Genomic DNA, 17,516 nt, shown 5'->3' with positions numbered 1-17,516 from the left:
AAAAAGAAAGAAAAAAGCAGGATACAAATCACCACACTGTGACTTTATGTAGTGAACATACGCATTAAAAAAAAGTAATGGGGAAAGCTTTTACATGACTATGGGTGATTTTTCTTTCTTTTCCTTACACTTTTCTTTATGTTCCAGATTTTCTACAGTGAGCATGTATTTCTTGGATTATTAGTGGGAAAAAATGACCTAATTAAGAGAAAAAGTTCATATACTTATGTCCTTTTGTACCACTGTCCTCTTTTTAAAGGGAGGAATGAAAAGCCTTTTGATTAGTCTTTTGTCCTCATTGCCTATAAGGCCACTCTTTTTTTTTTTTTTACCTAATTCTGTTTCCTACATATTATAAGAGGTTTAAGTATGTATGAAGAAGCCCTCAGTTTGTTAAGAATTAGCAAATTTATTTTCATAGCTGAGCTCGTGTGCTTTTTGACTTTCAGACTTTTTAAACAGTGATCAGTGAAAATGGTTTAATGTCTTAGAATTTCTTAAGGCAAGAAATTGTTCTTACATACTTAAGTTGAGCACCTAGTGTATCAGTCAACTAGCATGATACTATCTGCTGGATTACAACAGCTTCAGTTAAGTAAATTAAATCTGTCTTATACTATTTTACCCCATCAGAGTTGTTCTTTTAAAAATAGAGCAAGCATTCAAAATGTGTAGCATTTCTCCTTATCTAATGCTCTGTATTCCAGAGTGCCAAGTGAGTTTCCATCATATAAGTCATACTTATGTACATTGATTGTGTGTATATTTAGAGGGAGGAAGAGAGACCAGAAAGGAATCATCTTAATAACCTCGTTAAAGTTTATACAGGCACACCTCATTTTATATGCTTCATTTTATTGCGCTCTGTACATACTGCTTTTTTTTTTTTTCCCCACAAATTGAAGGTTGTGGCAACCCTGCATGGAACAAGTCTATTGGCACCATTTTTCCAAAAGCATTTGCTCACTTAGTGTCTCTGTGTCACATTTTGGTAATTCTCTTAATATTTCAAACTTTTTCATTATTACTATATTTGGTATGGTGATCACTGAGCAGATCTTTGATGTTACTATTGCAAAAAGATGATTACACTTAATAGACTGCAGAATGGTGTAAATGTAACTTGTGTGCACTGGGAAACCAAAAGATTCCTGTGAATTGCTATGTTGCAGTAATCATTTGATTGCAGTGGTCTGAAACTGAACCCAAAATATCTCTGAGGTATGCCTGTATTGCTTACAAGGACAGCTTTATTTTTTTCCTAATGCAGTATAATTTCATTGAAAATATTTTCCAAGTAAGATTCTGTCTTGAGTAGCACAGCAAACACAGCTTTGCTCTCTTAATATACAGTCTGTCTTCTGAAATGAGAGCTATGATTATTCACAGTTTCGGAACTGGGTCAGAGCTTTGAGAACTAAGTTTGAGTCACAGGACTCTTGTGGATGCGTCCTGAGAGGGCAGAGGGAAATGCAGAGACTCCCAGGGGCTCTGGGTAGTCAGTGCCCTGTTACTGGCAGGAAAATCCAAAATAGTAACCCCAAATCATTTTACATTTGTTGACTCCTTTTGTACTTTTGTATAAATACGAATGTTTCTGATATTCTGGATATTGAAACTACTTTGACCAAAGAGTGAAAGCCAGGTTACTGAGAGAAACCAGAAAGCCGTGGGAGGGCAGAACTGTGCTCGCACTTGGAGCTTTCACTTCCTGCTCTCTGCTGGTGTTGGGCCACAGCATCTCTTCTGTCCCTGCACCAACTTAGGATAGATTTGACTTCTCTTTCTAAATATGTTGCTTTACAACCGTTTGATTTACTTCCTTGGATTTACTAAGTAGAGCATGTGATAGAGTTAGTAAGGATCTGAAGCAAGATTTTTCCAGGTAATTCTAACATGGAAATATGGGGAGAGTTCCTTGCATAGCAAGAGAGTATTGGTACTGTATAGTTAGGTTAAGGGCCATTGACCTAGATAGATAAATGTTGATTGATAATGTGTATGTGTTATGCGCTCCTATTTTTATTTAATCTGTGATAGTATCCATTTTTCTTATCTTATAATTTAGACTCCGATTGATGGACAACTTTTCTTAATAAAACACCTTTTGATTCTTCGTGAACAAATTGCTCCATTTCACACTGAATTCACCATTAAGGAAATTTCCCTGGACCTCAAGAAAACTAGAGGTACTTTAATGTCCTGACTGGCACAGTTGGGTGTGTTTGACCTGTCCAAATGTGTCAGCACAGGTTATAGGTTTATTTTATGTTCATCTGCAATTTTTTTTTGCATGCTGTGCTTGCTAACTAAGCATGTTTCTTGTTCATACTAAGCTGGGCAACACCCTAATTACATCTAACTTGCTGTATTTTCTTTATGAAGGGAACTGTATCTGAGCATTTCAGCTTGTAACACAGTATTACCTTTTAGACTCTGCCATCTATTACCATAACCAGTTAAAAAATAAAAAATCAGTAAAATAACTACTTAGAGTGTCAGCTAACTGGAGTGATTTTAAACATTGGGTTGAGTTTGTCAGTTTGTAGAAACTCAGGAAGCCAGCTGCGTAAAACAGGAAGAGTACTAATCTAAGAGTCTGAAAGAATCAGGGTCTATTCCTGGCCCATCATTTCCTGGCTCTTAGGATCTTAGGTACGTGTTTTAGCTTTCCTACCCCTGGTCAGATGAGCAGAATCAACTTGTCATGATGCTTTCACCAGATTACCAAGATCGTTAAGAATGAAAATGAACAAGAATATATATTATTAACGTGCTTAAATAAGTTTAAATTGTATTATTAAATCAGCTGGTGGTTAAGTAATCCTGTAGACAGGATCTTTGAGTGGGTAACAAGCATTTTATCATCTTGAGAAGGATGCTTCATCCATCCTAGTGATTTGTTTCCGACTGAATTAAGTTTCCGAATCTGATTTCTAAAAGATCAACGTAGTCATTTTCTAAGATGTTGATCTTAAGCAGTTAAGGATACACCATAAATGTCCGTCTCCCTTCATTACTTAGAAATGTATCTTAACTTTAATTTTTCTTAACCATTCCCAAGAGAATTAAGCTCTAATGCCTTAAACCATCCATTTAAAATGAATGAATTTCTCTCTTATGAATTGGGGGAATTAAGAAAATTCATAGTCACTCAGGTTATTTTCTGTATTCTGTGGTTTAGAGGAACTCCAAATGTGGGATTTCCAAGGGGGCTGGATTGTTACTTTCCTAATGACTGTGCTTATAAAATAGTCGGCTCGATTTAACTCACCTGAGAGCCAGAGTGGTCTCATCACGAGTCATATTAAAACAGCTTATCTTTTTCTCTTTCTAACACTCTCTCCTTTTCACCGCAGAGAATACCTTTTGGTTCTGGTGGAATTTGGATAGTAAGCCTGTGTGCTCTTCACATGCTTTGTAATCTTTTTTCTCTTTTTTTTTTCCACAGCAGCCAGATTTCCTGGCCTTTGCCTTTATAGAATGTGTCATGTTTTTAGAGCTTATTCTTATCAGAGGCTTCCATCGCCCAGCCATTCTCGTTGGTTTCCCGCTTTCCTTTCAGTGTTCAGTGGGATGGTGCTCTGCCAGGCACTGTCGTCCGTCCTTTATTTAAGTGATGGAATAAAGCACAGCTGATCTATTTTCTTTCATGTTTTTTCTAATTCATGATTTGTTGCTGCTTCATTTTACTACAGAGCCCCTGAGGAGTGAGAAAATGAAATACTCTAAACTTTTGGCAAATTTTGGTTGGAAGTATTGTTTTCCCTAAAACATTATGAAGCTTATGTAACCCTACCATTCAATCACCTACAGTTTTTCATGTGTCTTGTAGAAAAGACAGCAGAAACAAAGAGCCATTTACTAAAGCTTTACTCTGAATACCCTGAATCTAATAGAGAGTTTTTTCCAGCAAGATCAGGGTCAAGCCAGTAAGTACGACGTGGTGTGTACTTGTAAAACCAAGGTTGGAAGCATTTCATGCTTTGCTTTCTTCAGCCTGGCAAGGCAAAGCGAAGAAATGGTCTTTTCTATCCCTTAATAATATTTGCTATCTTTACTTTTAAGCCTCTAACCTCTCACGACTAATGTTATATCTTATTGCATTTGAACATCAATGAGACCTGTTAGTACTTTTGCATAGATTCTAGTTAGTCTGGAGGTTAAGGGGTAAATATGTCCTTTTGGTGTTTTCTTTCTGGCTGACACATTAGTTTACTTACTCTGCTTCAAATGTGAGTAAATTTCTGTGACAGCTGGATCTTAAACAAAAGAAGTTGGGTAAGTATATGAATTATTTTTTTAAACCTATTTGTCATCATGAAAGTAAAGCAGTGAAATTTTAAGGTATCGATTACCATTTATCCTTTTTCCTTTTTTTCTGAATGAACAGTTGAGATTAATAGTCATTTTGCATTTCTGACTACTAGCAAATAATCATGTGTGAGTTCTGTAGCCATCACTGGCACTGACTTCACCCACTCATGGAGGTGAGCTGGTGAAAATCAAAGCGCTCTTGGCTTCGTGCTGTAGAGAACTAGCGTATGTTCACACACTGAAATAGTAACTCGGCTTTTCTGTTGAAACTGTACATGTTCACTGGATGAGTAATTTTGTTTCACAGATGCAGCATTTAAAATCCTGAATCCTATGACTGTTCCAAGATTTTTTAGGCTGAATAGCAACAATGCCTTGATAGAGTTCTTGTTGGAGGTGAGACGGAGTCTGTTTCCTTGGTGGTGGGAGATAAACGACATTATTTACATGTCTGGTAATTTCTAGGCACATAAAAACAGGAGGAAATTGTCATCTTCTTTTTAAGGGTACTCCTGAGATCAGAGAACATTATCTTGATTCTAAGAAAGACGTAGATCGTCATCTGAAATCGGCCTGTGAGCAGTTTATTCAGCAGCAGACCACGCTGTTTATAGAGCAGCTGGAGGAGTTCATGACAAAGGTATAGACCCTGGTGATGTCTGGTAAAGTGATTTTGAATTCTTCTCTAGATTTCATTTTGAATTATGCTCTTGTGAAAACTCTGACAGAAGGAGATAGTAAAACACACATCTTAATGATTCTAAGAAATCACCTTGTTTCCAATTATGGAAGCTTTCTGGTTTGGACTTTCAGATATGCTTGCAGAGTTTTTCAGTTTTAAAGAGAAAGTGTGCAGATACTGCAAAGCTAGTTACAGCAGACCTCCAGTTAGCTCTGTTCTCTTTATCCACATAGTAGGTATCTGCATGTGGTCTGGGACTCCAGCTTTCCCTGGATCAGGACCTGCATGGCGGTAATCATAGTCCTGTCTGTTAGGGTTTCTCCTGTTACTTAAATGAGTGATTTATTTTTCCTCTTAGTTTTACGTGTTATCCCGTCCTTTCATTTTGTATAGGTAATTGAAAATTGAAGATTTTACATAATGACATTGTTAATCACAAGATATATGGATTTATAATAGTCTGTCTTTCTGTCTCCTATCTAAAAACCGTCAACTGGAAATGCCAGCAATGAAAAAATCAGATCGTGGAGGTTTTGACTTTCCTGTTTCAACATAACCATTTTTTTAAAAAAAATAAGTGGTGTTACTAAGGACTTACCTCATAAAGATGTTTAAAACGTCTTGAAATAAACTTTCATTTATTAAGCCTCTGCTGTCTGTCCAGACTCGTGTTAAAGGACATTAAAAAAGAATAAGAATTTGACAGTCTTTCTTCTCAGATTTACTTATCTAAGTCTTAACTGGGGAGACAAAGTGTACTATATCCATGGAATGACAAGAGGCAGCTAAGGAGATTGTGCACCAGTAACTTGTTGCTAGGTCCTGTCATAAAGACAGAAGATACTAGCTTTTAAAAATTATAAATGATACCCCCTGAAAAGTAAATATAGAAATGTTAGAACAAACTATTCCTTTGTTTATCATTGGGGTACATTACTTGTTTACTGGATTTTAGTCCATTCATGAGGTATTTGGAGTATGTGTATGTGTGTTTTTTCCCTACTACATAAATGTAAAAGGAGGGTGGTGGAAATATTTTCTACTAGGTTTTGATTTTCTTAAAAAGGGTGCAAATATTGATAGTTTATAAGTTACAAATAAGTCATTATACTTTTTACTGAAATTATCCTCATGGAAAACCAACGTGTAGATTGTAGTATATATTTTTGGGAGGGCATCCACATTAATACTGGTGGGAAATATCTTAGATGAATATTCTCCAATAACAGCAGCAGAACAAATCTTCTGATAGAAGCAAGTTGGTTATAAAGAAATCTAGGATTAAAGGGGTTTTAAGAGAATGAAAATTCACTGATGCAGTTGTCCAAATCGACCTTAGCATAAGCTTGGTAAATTTGGTATGACTCTGTAATTGTGCATTTGGAAGACTCTGAACAAACGTTTTTCTCCAAACATTTTTCACTTTTCACCTGGTCAGTGTTACTAGTATTCTGCACAGCAGAAACAGAATAAATGATTTTAAAAGTTTAAAATGATTTTCTTTAAGGGTAATTCTGCAAGTGCAGAATCATATACCCCTTTTATTATAGTTGGCATTTTAAGGCAGCCGGTTCTTGTACCTTGGTAAATGATTGCAGGAAAACCAGCATCCATAGGTGCTGGAAGGAACCAGTTTTTACCTTCCATTTGAGTGTGTGCTTGTAGGTCTTAGTACTTACTCTTTGGATGTAAGCCTTACCAACAAAATGTCCTCAGCTTGTTTCTAAGTTTGGACTGATCTTTAAAGTATACATGGTTTGCATAATAAAACGAAGTGTCAGAGTGTGTAGAAGACATTCTTAGGTTGTCAGAAGACTTGTGTTTGAGCCCTAAGACTCCAGATGTGATTCTGGTGCCCTTTGACTTGTTGTGAATTGCCTTTTTTGTTTTATGTAGCTCCTTCCTCCGGCTTTCTCTGTTGAGATACTTTGTTTTCATTAGTTCTTATTACATCCCTGGTACCTGGAGTAAGTAGAACATCTTCATTTCAGAGACTAAAGCTAAAGTTAGAAGCTCAAGTTTTGCAGAGTGACCCATTATACACGAGGTAAACATTTCTACCACAGCTTAATCTGTCTGGTGTAAATACCCTTCCTGATTTTTTGGCACAGTTAATGAAATTTCTTGAGAACAATATAAGAAGAACTATTGCCTTATTTTCTGCTCCTTGAAAAATAACCTTTTCTCTCAGTATTTGAACAGCCCTAGGGAGTGTAATACTATTCTCTAAGTGTTAGGAGCAGAGGTTCATATTAAAACATTAAGTCAGATATTTATAAAGCTGCTTTTTTTTATTGTTTTAGAATTTCATCATACTGAATATTGCTTGAAACAATCTGACAAGTAGGGCTTGGAGTAGTCATGGGTGTAGTTGAAGGAGCATAGCATTTTGAGCCACGAAAGCTGAGCTCTAGACCACCTTCCGCACCTCCTGCCTGGAATGGTAGGCAGTCTCTTAGTTTCTCCAAGCCTCGGTTTTCTAAGCTCTGCAGTGGAGATAGCCATCACACCCCTCCTCCCCACTTAAGGTTATCATGAGGACCAAAAGACAATCTCATATGTAAGTGCAACAGAAATGTTATTTTATAGTAAAATACAAGTTTGAAGTGAAGATTTTGCATTAGCAAAAAGTCTAAATGAAAACATTTTAAAGGAAGTATAATTTCAAGTTTATAGCTAAGCTCAAAGTGTTTCCCCAGGTGGGACAAGTTTATGCAGACTTGTATTTAGCAATATCACTTCCTCTCAAGCAATTTGCTAAAGTATTGCAAGGTTATTTTTAATGTTCCCTCTGAAGTTACTAATTTCCTCAGCAACACTATAAATTTAATTTTTTTTTCTTGAGACATAGTTTGTGTAATAGAATTTGACCTATAAATTTAATTTCTGTTCTCAAGGAGTTATAACCTAATGGGAAATCAAGATAGAAAATTATGTAGACATTAAGATGTGTACAGCAGTGTCATTATAGACAATGATCTGTCTTTATCCTGTAGGGTTTTTTTTTTAAAAAGGTGGGGCTAAACCTTTCGAAGAAAAAGCTCCTTGAGGCTTAACTTAAAGATAAGGAAATTAGATAGTAAATTGAGATGAACATACAAGTCTGTATTTGCTTTTGATATAAAAATACCATATACAGTATATGTTATTATGAAATTGGTTAAATTCTGGCGCAATCAGTGAACTAACAGGCAGCCATTACTATTAAAACATAACTGTTGGATACAGAAAAATGGCCAGGATTTAGATTTAGAAAAAAGTTTTCAGGGCACTGTGTTCCTATTTTTGTAAATGTAGACACATTAGTGTGTTTATATATTTACACTGGGAAATATATGGGATAATACATACTAAACATAAATTTTTTTTAGCATTGTCTATAATTGTGTGTTTGACTCACTTTTAAAAGCTGCATCTCACAATAAAAAATAGACAAAGAGAGGAACTGAGTGACAGTAAAAAGGGCTGATTTTATACACATGGCAACATGAGCAAAAGTCTTAGGTGGTCCAGGAATATGAACTTGGTAGAAACAGAGAGAGGGCTGAAGAGGGCTGAGTTAACATTATATCCTGTCTGTGCCCATCCTTTGCCTAAATATTAGTGTGGCCTTCTTTATGAGAAATCTAAAGAGTTGGTGCCCAAGTTTTCCTAAGGAGACTATCTAGTGAGGCCAAGGTCATGGCCTGGACTTCTGGCACCTAGCAATCTTTTTGTTTTTTAATGTTTTATATAGTTTGTGTCCTTCACTCTCCCTGGCTACACCTTAGCCCCACTGTAATTTGCCATATTAAGAACATTCTTGTCCAAGAAACAAAATGTACTTTCTTGATTTTACTTCCCTGTACTGATGCTGAGGGATGAAGAGAAAGGTGAATAGAGGGTGGGCATCCAGTTCTGTACCTATAGCACTGGTTGGGCAAATGTGCCCTTTGATGCTATCTGAAAGTCTGTTGTTTTTTTCCCCTTAAATAACATTCTCTCTGCCTATAATGAAGAAAAGAACCCTCTAGGCATATAAAGGAGATTTTGTCCTGCTGCTGTGACATTTTTATAATACTATACAGTAATAATTTAATGTTAACCTCAACGTCTACTTAGAGGGCTGTTTTGTGTTGATGTTTCTCTGTCTTCGTTCTTGTCTTTCTACACTGAAATGTTTCAGGCAGAATGCCTTGGGATATTGGTATGTTTTGTTTTGTTTTGTTTTGTTTTGTTTTGTTTTCTGTTTGTTTTGCAAAACAACATACGCCTTGAAATCACAAAAGTTTTGCTGAAATATTTTATTAGTTGTAAAGGACTGAGAGATATGTTGGATTTCTTTCAGGGCTGCACATTTGATTATCATTATGTTTTCATAGGTTTAAATGGTGTATCCTATGAGAGCAGTACTGGTTTAATTTGTCATCAGTGAAATGAAACTTTTTATTTCCTCTGCTAGGTTTCCGCATTAAAAACAATGGCCAGTCAGGGAGGACCCAAGTATACTCTCTCTCAGCAGCCTTGGGCACAACCAGGTATCCACATTTTACTATTTGGGATTTTTTTCTTTAGGATGCCAGTTAATTTGCATTTATATAGTCCTGCTTTAATAGCTTAGCGTTTGTTTCCTACCCCTGCTGTGGTTTAGGTTAATACATGATTCAGTTTGGAGCTGATAGGTCTTAATTGGCCAACGCTACCTGTGTTTCAACAAGCATTCCAAGGAAGAAGAAATAAAAACTACGTATGTGTGGTGTGTGTGTGTGTGTGTATATACATACATACATACATATATGTATACACACACATAGGGTTAAAAATAAAATGTGGCTTAGATGGAAACACTTTAGAGTCTGTTGGTTTCTGTACACCTGCTTTTCATTGTCTGAGAACTGTAGTGAAAACTGTGTTTGATAGTCTGAAATTATGGAGGGGATGCTACTGTTTTCAAATATTATATGAAGAAATGTTGGACACATTACATTTTATGCAAGTTACATCCTCTTTAATGTTTTAAAGTGTTTGAAAAAAATTATAAAAAAATGCAATATCAAAAAAATTATGGTATCAGTTGGCAGTTGGCAGGTAATATCATCATGTAATTGGCAGAAAGGCTTGAGATGTTTCCAGTCCTAACTCTTTCCTAAATGTAAATTTTTTTCTGCTAGGTTCTTCTTTTTTTTTTTTTTCCTTCTTTGGCATTAGACATTAGACACTGAAAATCACGACTAGTTTTGTGGGTTATTTTTGGTACATTTTGTGACATTTTAAGTTGCCATTAAGCCAGAGTAAATCATTTTGTTAGTATTTCTGGCCATTCCCTGGCCCATATTGTGACAGAGATCTTTTGAAACTGGAAAGGCAAGATGGCAAAAGAATTAGTGTTTTAATTATGGTTAAGTTGTGTCCAAGTTGATAGGGAAGCTTTTTGCTCATAGAGAGATCCAAAGAATGATTCTGGCTTAGCAGTCATAGAAAATTGTCTACAGGCACCTAAACTGGAATTAGGTTTTTAACTTGACTGATTTTCCATAGTGGAAGAATATATGTCTGCCAGGTATTTATTTCTTTTGGGAAAAAGAATTGGAGCCATTCTAAAATTTTCAGTTATTATTATTAATGCCTCAGGTTAATTTGAAGATTAAGTAGAGCGAAGAAATTGTAAGAATAGCTATGTGTCTCTTAGGAAGACAGATAAATGTGGAGAATTACCACTTGTATTTGAATGGAAGGCAGAATTTCATGCAAAAGTTTGTCATGTGAACTTTGATGATGTCAGTATAGGTTTGCATTGATTTGCTTCATTGTAAATAAAATCTGTGACATGCTTAATAGGCCTTTTGTTTACTGTGGTGGAGACAGTAAATGTTACACTGTCTTTATTAGTTTAAGCCTTTGTACATGTATGAGATTGAAATCTCCACCATTTTACTAAAGGACAGACAGTGCTGGACGTAGATTGGAAATTCTAACCACAGCCTGGTGGTGACCACTTATTCTGACCCCTCAGGGTCAGGAGCAGGCTTGTTGGTCCGTAACTCAGCATCGATTCTAGAAGGAATTCTGATCATCTTTGGATTAATTGGGCTTTTGGCTCAAGGTTTCAGCCACTTACAGAGCTTGGAAATAACTGATTTTATTTCAAGTGTTGGTGTAAATGAAACTCTTGGGTGCAATAAATCTTTCTTAAAATAGGTAGGAACCACTGAATTGGCATAGGCGTAGTTAGCACAGCTAAGCCCAGGGGCTTGATGCATAATTAATGTATTTTCTTTCCCCTTTGGAAAGATCCTCTTACTCAAAACGGGGGCTGTCATCTTCTCAAGTGGAACCCTAGTAGAACTCCCGCTGGTGGGTGTGTTGTGCTCTTGAGCATTGCTAGAGTTGTTGTTAGAAAGTAGGAGTAGATGAAAGGAGGCTGACACAAGGCCTGGATGAAGTAGGGCTTGCTGTTTGTCATTTAGCCCATTTCATTTCTTTCTAAGCAAGGAGATCCTGGTGATTGTAGCAGTGACACTTCAGTTTACCTCGATGTATCTTCTGTCCCATTGAGCCATTTAGCCCCAGGGAGCTATGGAGTTGCTTTTTCTTGATCTGTAATATGAGAAGCCCACACTTAAATGTCAAAAGTTTTTGGGCCTTTGGGGTGGGAGCACCAGGAACAATCTAGGAACTTGTCTTGGGCCCCTGGAAAAGCAGGGTTACTGGTTCATGCAGACTTGATTACATTCAGGGTCATTTCATGATAAACTCACAGGAGATGGAGTTATAAATTAGAACGCCAGTTTAATTTACTCTGGGAAGTGTACCCTTTTAAGAATTAGGATATTTTACTAGCAGTCTCCACACATAACTTTTAAATATGAAGGGCTCTGAAGACTGACCTACTGATCCCTGAAGTGTCAGTGATGATAGGACCACAGCCTGTGGAATTCGTTGTCTTAAAGGAGTTTTCTTTTATTTATGAAAAGGAAGCAATTCTTAGATTGTTTGTTCTTTCTTCTTGAGAGCATCTGCGCCTTCTTACCCTGCTCTACCACAACCCTCCTCAATTAAAACAAATGTTTTTTTAACATGATATTAAATTTGAACTGTAGAAAAGTATAAAATGAGGAGTAATTCTATTCTCCACCTCAGAACTAGTCCTCTCAAAGGTAACCACTATTAATGGTTGCTTTCCCCAAATTATTTATGGATGTACTAGCATATATGGACTTGAGGCATGTTATACAAATACAATTATACTATATCCCTTGCTTTTTTTTTTTTAATTCCACATCTAGGAGCCCTTTCTGTACCAGAATATTCAGCTCTACCGAGCAGTAGAAGTGTTAAGTGAAAGAGTACATGTATTTTCAGTTTTGCTAGACATTGCCTAATATCCCTTCAAAGAGGTTGAACCAATTTATACTCCCATCAACAGTGGATGAGGGTACCTGTTCCCTACACCCCTGCCAAATAAGGATATTCACAATCTTAGTAATTTTTACCAATCTGAAATATCTCAGTTGTTTTCATATGTATTTCTTTAATTATGAGTGAGTTTGAGCATCTTCGAAATTATCAGTCTTTTCCTTTATAGCTTTCTAGGTAATTTCTTCTTTTAAATACTTCATACAGATTACTGCTCTTCTTTTCCATTTGCACGTCTTTTCAGACGCACACCTGGGCTACTAATTATTTCAATTCCAATTTTCTGGAATTCTATTCCCTTTCTGATAATACAGTATAAGAATGTACAAATGGATTTTTAGTTCCCATTAAGTATGTGTGGGTATTTTCTGAATGATCTCATAAGACAGCATCTCTTACTGTGAGTTGGTTCTGCAAATGAATAAGCTTGTTCATTATAAAGTAATTCTTACCAGTGTCTCACTGCAAATGACTTTTTATTTTACCTTACCTCTTACTCCAGATTCCAAAGGTACCGTATTACAGCCCCTGAGTGTCCTGAGCCATGCTGGGGGAATTCTTTTGTTGCCCTATCCCTTAGGATTAGAATTTTGTATATAATAGAAATTTAATAAATGTTTATAGGGCTTATGATTAAACTTGATAAATAAACAAGTGAAAGAAATTCTTTGGGGAAATAAAGAGTATTTTATTTTGCTATTTTCTTCTCCTTTTATTCCCCTCTGAATTAAAATGGAAATGTTTCTTCTCTTTTTCTTTGTGACACTAATGAGGTTAATTTCTTTCCAGCAAAGGTTGGTGACCTTGTGGCAAGTGCCTACAAGACAATAAAAGCAAAGCTGCCCCTGACATTGAGAAGTATGTCATTGTACCTATCCAACAAAGATACTGAGTTCATCCTTTTTAAACCTGTTAGGGTGAGTATTGTGATAATCTGCTTGAGGGTTGGGCAGTCTCTTCACGTGTTCTTGCCTTGTCTACCATCTTTCTCTTCCTGTAAACATTTTGAAATGTTGGTATGCTCTTCTAGTGCAGTTGATTAAAAATCACCATGATTCTTGAAAGACTTACAAAACTTACAATCATCTGATTGTATCTTTTTTTCCCCTACCCTCACTTTATCTTAATTTCCTTTTCCTTAATTTCCATTACCTTTGGCACGAAGGTAATTTCCACCTACAAGTAGAAATTAATAATAAATAAGTAATCAGACTCACATTAGATGTGGCCCAACACTTGAGAGGACAGCATTTCAAGAATTATGCCCCATTTTGCTGGTGAGCAGTGGAAATAAATGGCTGGCAGTGGCCACCGAGGAATTAAATGTCAAGGCCAGTTTAGTGTTCATAGCTTCCAGTGCTGTGTTGAGCTCACACGGTGTTGGTTGATTTTTAAAGTACATTTTATGTGTCTGGAACTTTATTATCTTTTGTGTAAGAAATTGCTGCTGAAGACTCGTATTATTCTCTGTTGGGGACAGAGCTTGCTAGAGTTTAGTTTTTTTAGGAAGTACTGTCTGATAAGTCTTAGGTTGTGCTAGCATGTGAAATATTTAGTGTAAATTGTAAGTGTTTGGTGACTCCACGGAAGATACATTTCCTCCACTTGTTTTGGCAAATAGTAAGATTTAACATTATTAGTGCTTCATGTCTGAGGTGACTGCATATGTTTTCTGTGACTCGTGTAATATGATTGCCTCTTCTTTCTAAGAATAATATTCAGCAGATTTTCCAGAAGTTCCATGTTTTGTTAAAGGAAGAGTTCAGCCCTGAAGATATCCAGATCATTGCTTGTCCTTCTATGGAACAGGTAATCCATAGTCTGAAGATTTTGTTACTTTTATAACCTCTTAGTTATTTTACTTGAATAGACCATGTCTCTGAGTAACCATGTTTTTAGATGTAATTTTAAAAATTGTACATTGTTTTATTTTGATGAGCAAGAGTTCAAGCTTTGAATTGCTCTCTCAAATATTTGTTGATGTCTTTAGAATTTTTAATTGCTTTTTAATGCTTTCTGACATTGAAGGTTGCTGTGTTTAAGACGAATAAGCCATTTGTGAAGGATTCAAATAGTGATCCTTAGATTGCTGAATAATTTATTTGCAACATGCATGGTAGTGGAACATGTCTCAAATGAAAAAAAAAAAATGGAAGTTATTTGAGGGATTCAGATAGACCCCAGAGAGCAGTGTTTCTGTTTTCTCTCTTCTTAAATTAAAAGAAACTAAATAGAGAGCTCAGTCTGTGTTTACTGTTACTCATTTATTCAGTTCAGTCGGCAAGTGTTTTATTGAGTAGGAGTAGGCTGGTGCCGTGGAGGGTGTTTTATTTCCGGTTTTAAGTTTGGTTTAGTGCGGGAGGTTAGCCTGTGGTCAGGGTGGTGAGGGCTAGTGGAGTGGGTGCAGCCTGCGGGGAGGGAGCCCGGAGGCAGGGACTGTGGTGAGTCTTCAGAGGAGTTTTACTACATGGGGAGAGGGGAAGTGGGGTGGTAGCTGGAGGAGAAATAGGGTCATTTTTAAATTGAGATATAATTCATATGCCATAAAATTCCCCCTTTTAAAGTGGACAATTCAGTGGTTTTTAGTACATTCACTGCATTGTTCAGCCATCACCACTGTCTAATTCCAGAACATTTTCATCCCCCAAAAGAAATCCCTACCTGTTATTAGCAGATTCCACACACACGCGCACGCACCTGCCTTCTGCTCATCTGCTGTGGCCTCTGGATTTGCCTGTCCCAGGCAGTTCATCAGGTGCAATTGTACTGTACATGGCCTTCATGACTGGCTTCTTTCTATCAGCATAATGTTTTTAAGGCTTATCTGTGTTGCAGTGTGTATCAGGGCTTCATTCTCCCTCTTGGCTGTGTGTGTGTCTTTGGATGGCTCTGGGGGTTGTATTTTAAAAAGATAAACTGTCTCTGTAGTTCTAGGGATGTATGGTCAAGATCCTTTTTTCTAAGTCATTTGCAGTGATTATACTCTATGTAATTATACCATTAACTTAATACATAGTTGGGTTTGTTTTCAGTAGTTAGAGATTTTCCCCTCTTGTTTTTATTTAATTTTGTTTTTAATTATATGAGATATTCACATGGTTCCCGAGTCAGAATTATGGAACAAGGTGAATTTGAAGGGGTCTTGCTTCCTTTTCTAGTCCCTCCAGCCTTCCCCTCTCTCCTCCTTAGATAGTTACTTGTATTTGTTATTGGATTACCCTTCCTTTTTTTTTTTTTTTTTCTAAGTTGGGGGAATGCATGTTTGTGTATTCATGGGGAAGATCTAAATTGAGGAGAAAATTGCTGCTGGGAAAATGTTCCTGAGAAGAGAAGTGGGGGTGGATCTCAGGGACAATTGGAGGGTGGGGCCTTTGCTGGATGCCTGCGGGGTTCAGCGTGGGAAGAGGGGAGAAGGCAAGGTGTGTGGGCGCACATGCAGGGAGCTGGTGGGTGTGGTGGGAGCTCCCGGGCGCTCTTCTTTGAACCAGGAAGCATGGTTATCACTGAGAGTGAAAGGTGCTAGAGATTTGGGAGAAGGGTTCTGTTGAGTTCTGTGGTTATGAGCCCAATAGAGACCATTCAACATAGTTGTCTCATTTGTTTTCTCCAGTCACAGTTGTGTGAAGGTCGATGCAGGGTGGCTGGAGGGTTGTAGTCATCAGGACTGTGGTTTTGCCAGTAGGGACCAGGGGGAGGGGCGTGGGGGCAGGAGAGAGAAGTGTTTAAAGAAGGGAGTGATTTAAACCATTGCCACAGAACTTGAGCGGACGAGGAGCAAGAGGGAGCTGAGGGAAGAGTGTGAAGAGGTAGGAGGAACCATGGATTCTAGGCCTGGCGGAGTCAGAGTGTCACTGGAGTTGGAGGAGGAGAGGATGAGCTGGGAAGACATTGTGATCAAAGAGTGAGATGCTTGACGGAGGGGCTGCAGTCAGGGTCACGAGGGTGAGGGTGTCTCCATGCATGGCTGGCTGACGTGGGTGATGGAAGACGAGACTGTGGGAGGAAAGGAGCTGCAGGACTGAGAGACCTCCACACCGGAAGTGTTATCTGTCTGGATGTTGAAATCATCAAGAATTCCTGCAGGAGTAGTTGCAGAAAAGAGTGATCATGCTCTGAGATCTGCCCGAAATGCAGGGCAGGCTGATGGCCAAGGGGTCTCAGATGGAGAAGTGAAGCCTGGCATGGTCTGATACCAGGGCCAGGAAAGCTGTGGAAGGTGCTGCGACAGGGAAGGAGAATGGGCTGGAAATGCCAGTGAGGAACGGGGGGCCTCTGATCCCACCTCCAGGCGTGTGGAAGAGAAAATCCTATCACTTGAGGAGGCTGCAGGGGAGGCTTGTCCTTGGGGGGCAGCCGGGAAGGAGGGGAATTCATTTAAAGAATTCGGCTATGTAGGATTCTCCCCAAAACACACTCTGCGTAGGAAAAGGTGAGATTGATTATTTAATTTGTCATTGTTGGTGTGTGGTTTTTTTTCTGTCTTCCTCACTGGATTCTAAGTGAGCCGAGGGCCTAGGTTTGTGATGGGGTGTGACTCCCCACAGGCCTCCATGATGTGCTGCACCCAGAGGCTGCTTCAGAAATCAGACCAGCATTGCAGGTCCAGTTTACACCTTGCAGCCATGTTTACTGGTCTCTTACAAATCTTGGACTTTCCCTCTCATTCTGTTTTTGAGAATCTAAATAGTTTTCTTGAGTATGGTATTCTGCAGCAGAACTAACATAGCCTTCTCTTTGTTTTTCAGCTGAACCTCCTGCTGTCAGTTTCCAAGTAACCAGGCCTGTCGGGCTGTGTGTAAAAGGCCTGTCTGGTGGGAGCGGGCTGAGGTGTCCCTCGGCCTGCACCCCCCGGGGAACTGTACGAAGGATGTCCCGAGAACCACACGGCGTGCTGCTCAGTGCTGACTGCAGAATGACATAGAAGCAAAGAGTGAAATGATTGATGTTTCCCTCTGAAAAACATCAAAATGCCAAAGATTAATCTATGAGTGCTGATAACTGTCTCATTTAAATGGTCACGAGCAGTGTAAGTTAAGAGGAATTTATGGTGTGCACTCAGTGAAATGGTTCTAAGAAAAAGTGTGCAATGAAAATAGGTGACAATAAATAGTGCAAAGAAGAA

General features: G+C 38.0%; 1 protein-coding gene across 2 annotated transcripts in view; it reads left to right on the top strand.

Annotated features, from left to right (window-relative positions):
* Window positions 1–17,516, top strand: part of COG3 (component of oligomeric golgi complex 3) — a 51,961-nt gene extending 34,445 nt beyond the window's left edge. For both annotated transcript variants that reach the window (XM_072976278.1, XM_006209436.3), the window contains exons 17-23: window positions 2,069–2,189; window positions 4,625–4,713; window positions 4,823–4,957; window positions 9,441–9,516; window positions 13,184–13,311; window positions 14,105–14,203; window positions 17,140–17,516. In XM_072976278.1, coding sequence (XP_072832379.1) covers window positions 2,069–2,189; window positions 4,625–4,713; window positions 4,823–4,957; window positions 9,441–9,516; window positions 13,184–13,311; window positions 14,105–14,203; window positions 17,140–17,169 — 678 coding nt within the window. In that variant the 3' untranslated portion in view covers window positions 17,170–17,516. The remainder of the gene's footprint in view (window positions 1–2,068; window positions 2,190–4,624; window positions 4,714–4,822; window positions 4,958–9,440; window positions 9,517–13,183; window positions 13,312–14,104; window positions 14,204–17,139) is intronic.

This window comes from Vicugna pacos, chromosome 14 (genome assembly GCF_048564905.1).
Source record: "Vicugna pacos chromosome 14, VicPac4, whole genome shotgun sequence".
Lineage (NCBI taxonomy): Eukaryota > Metazoa > Chordata > Mammalia > Artiodactyla > Camelidae > Vicugna > Vicugna pacos.
The sequence above is the reverse complement of the archived record's forward strand: the minus strand, read 5'-3'. Positions and strand labels throughout refer to the sequence as shown.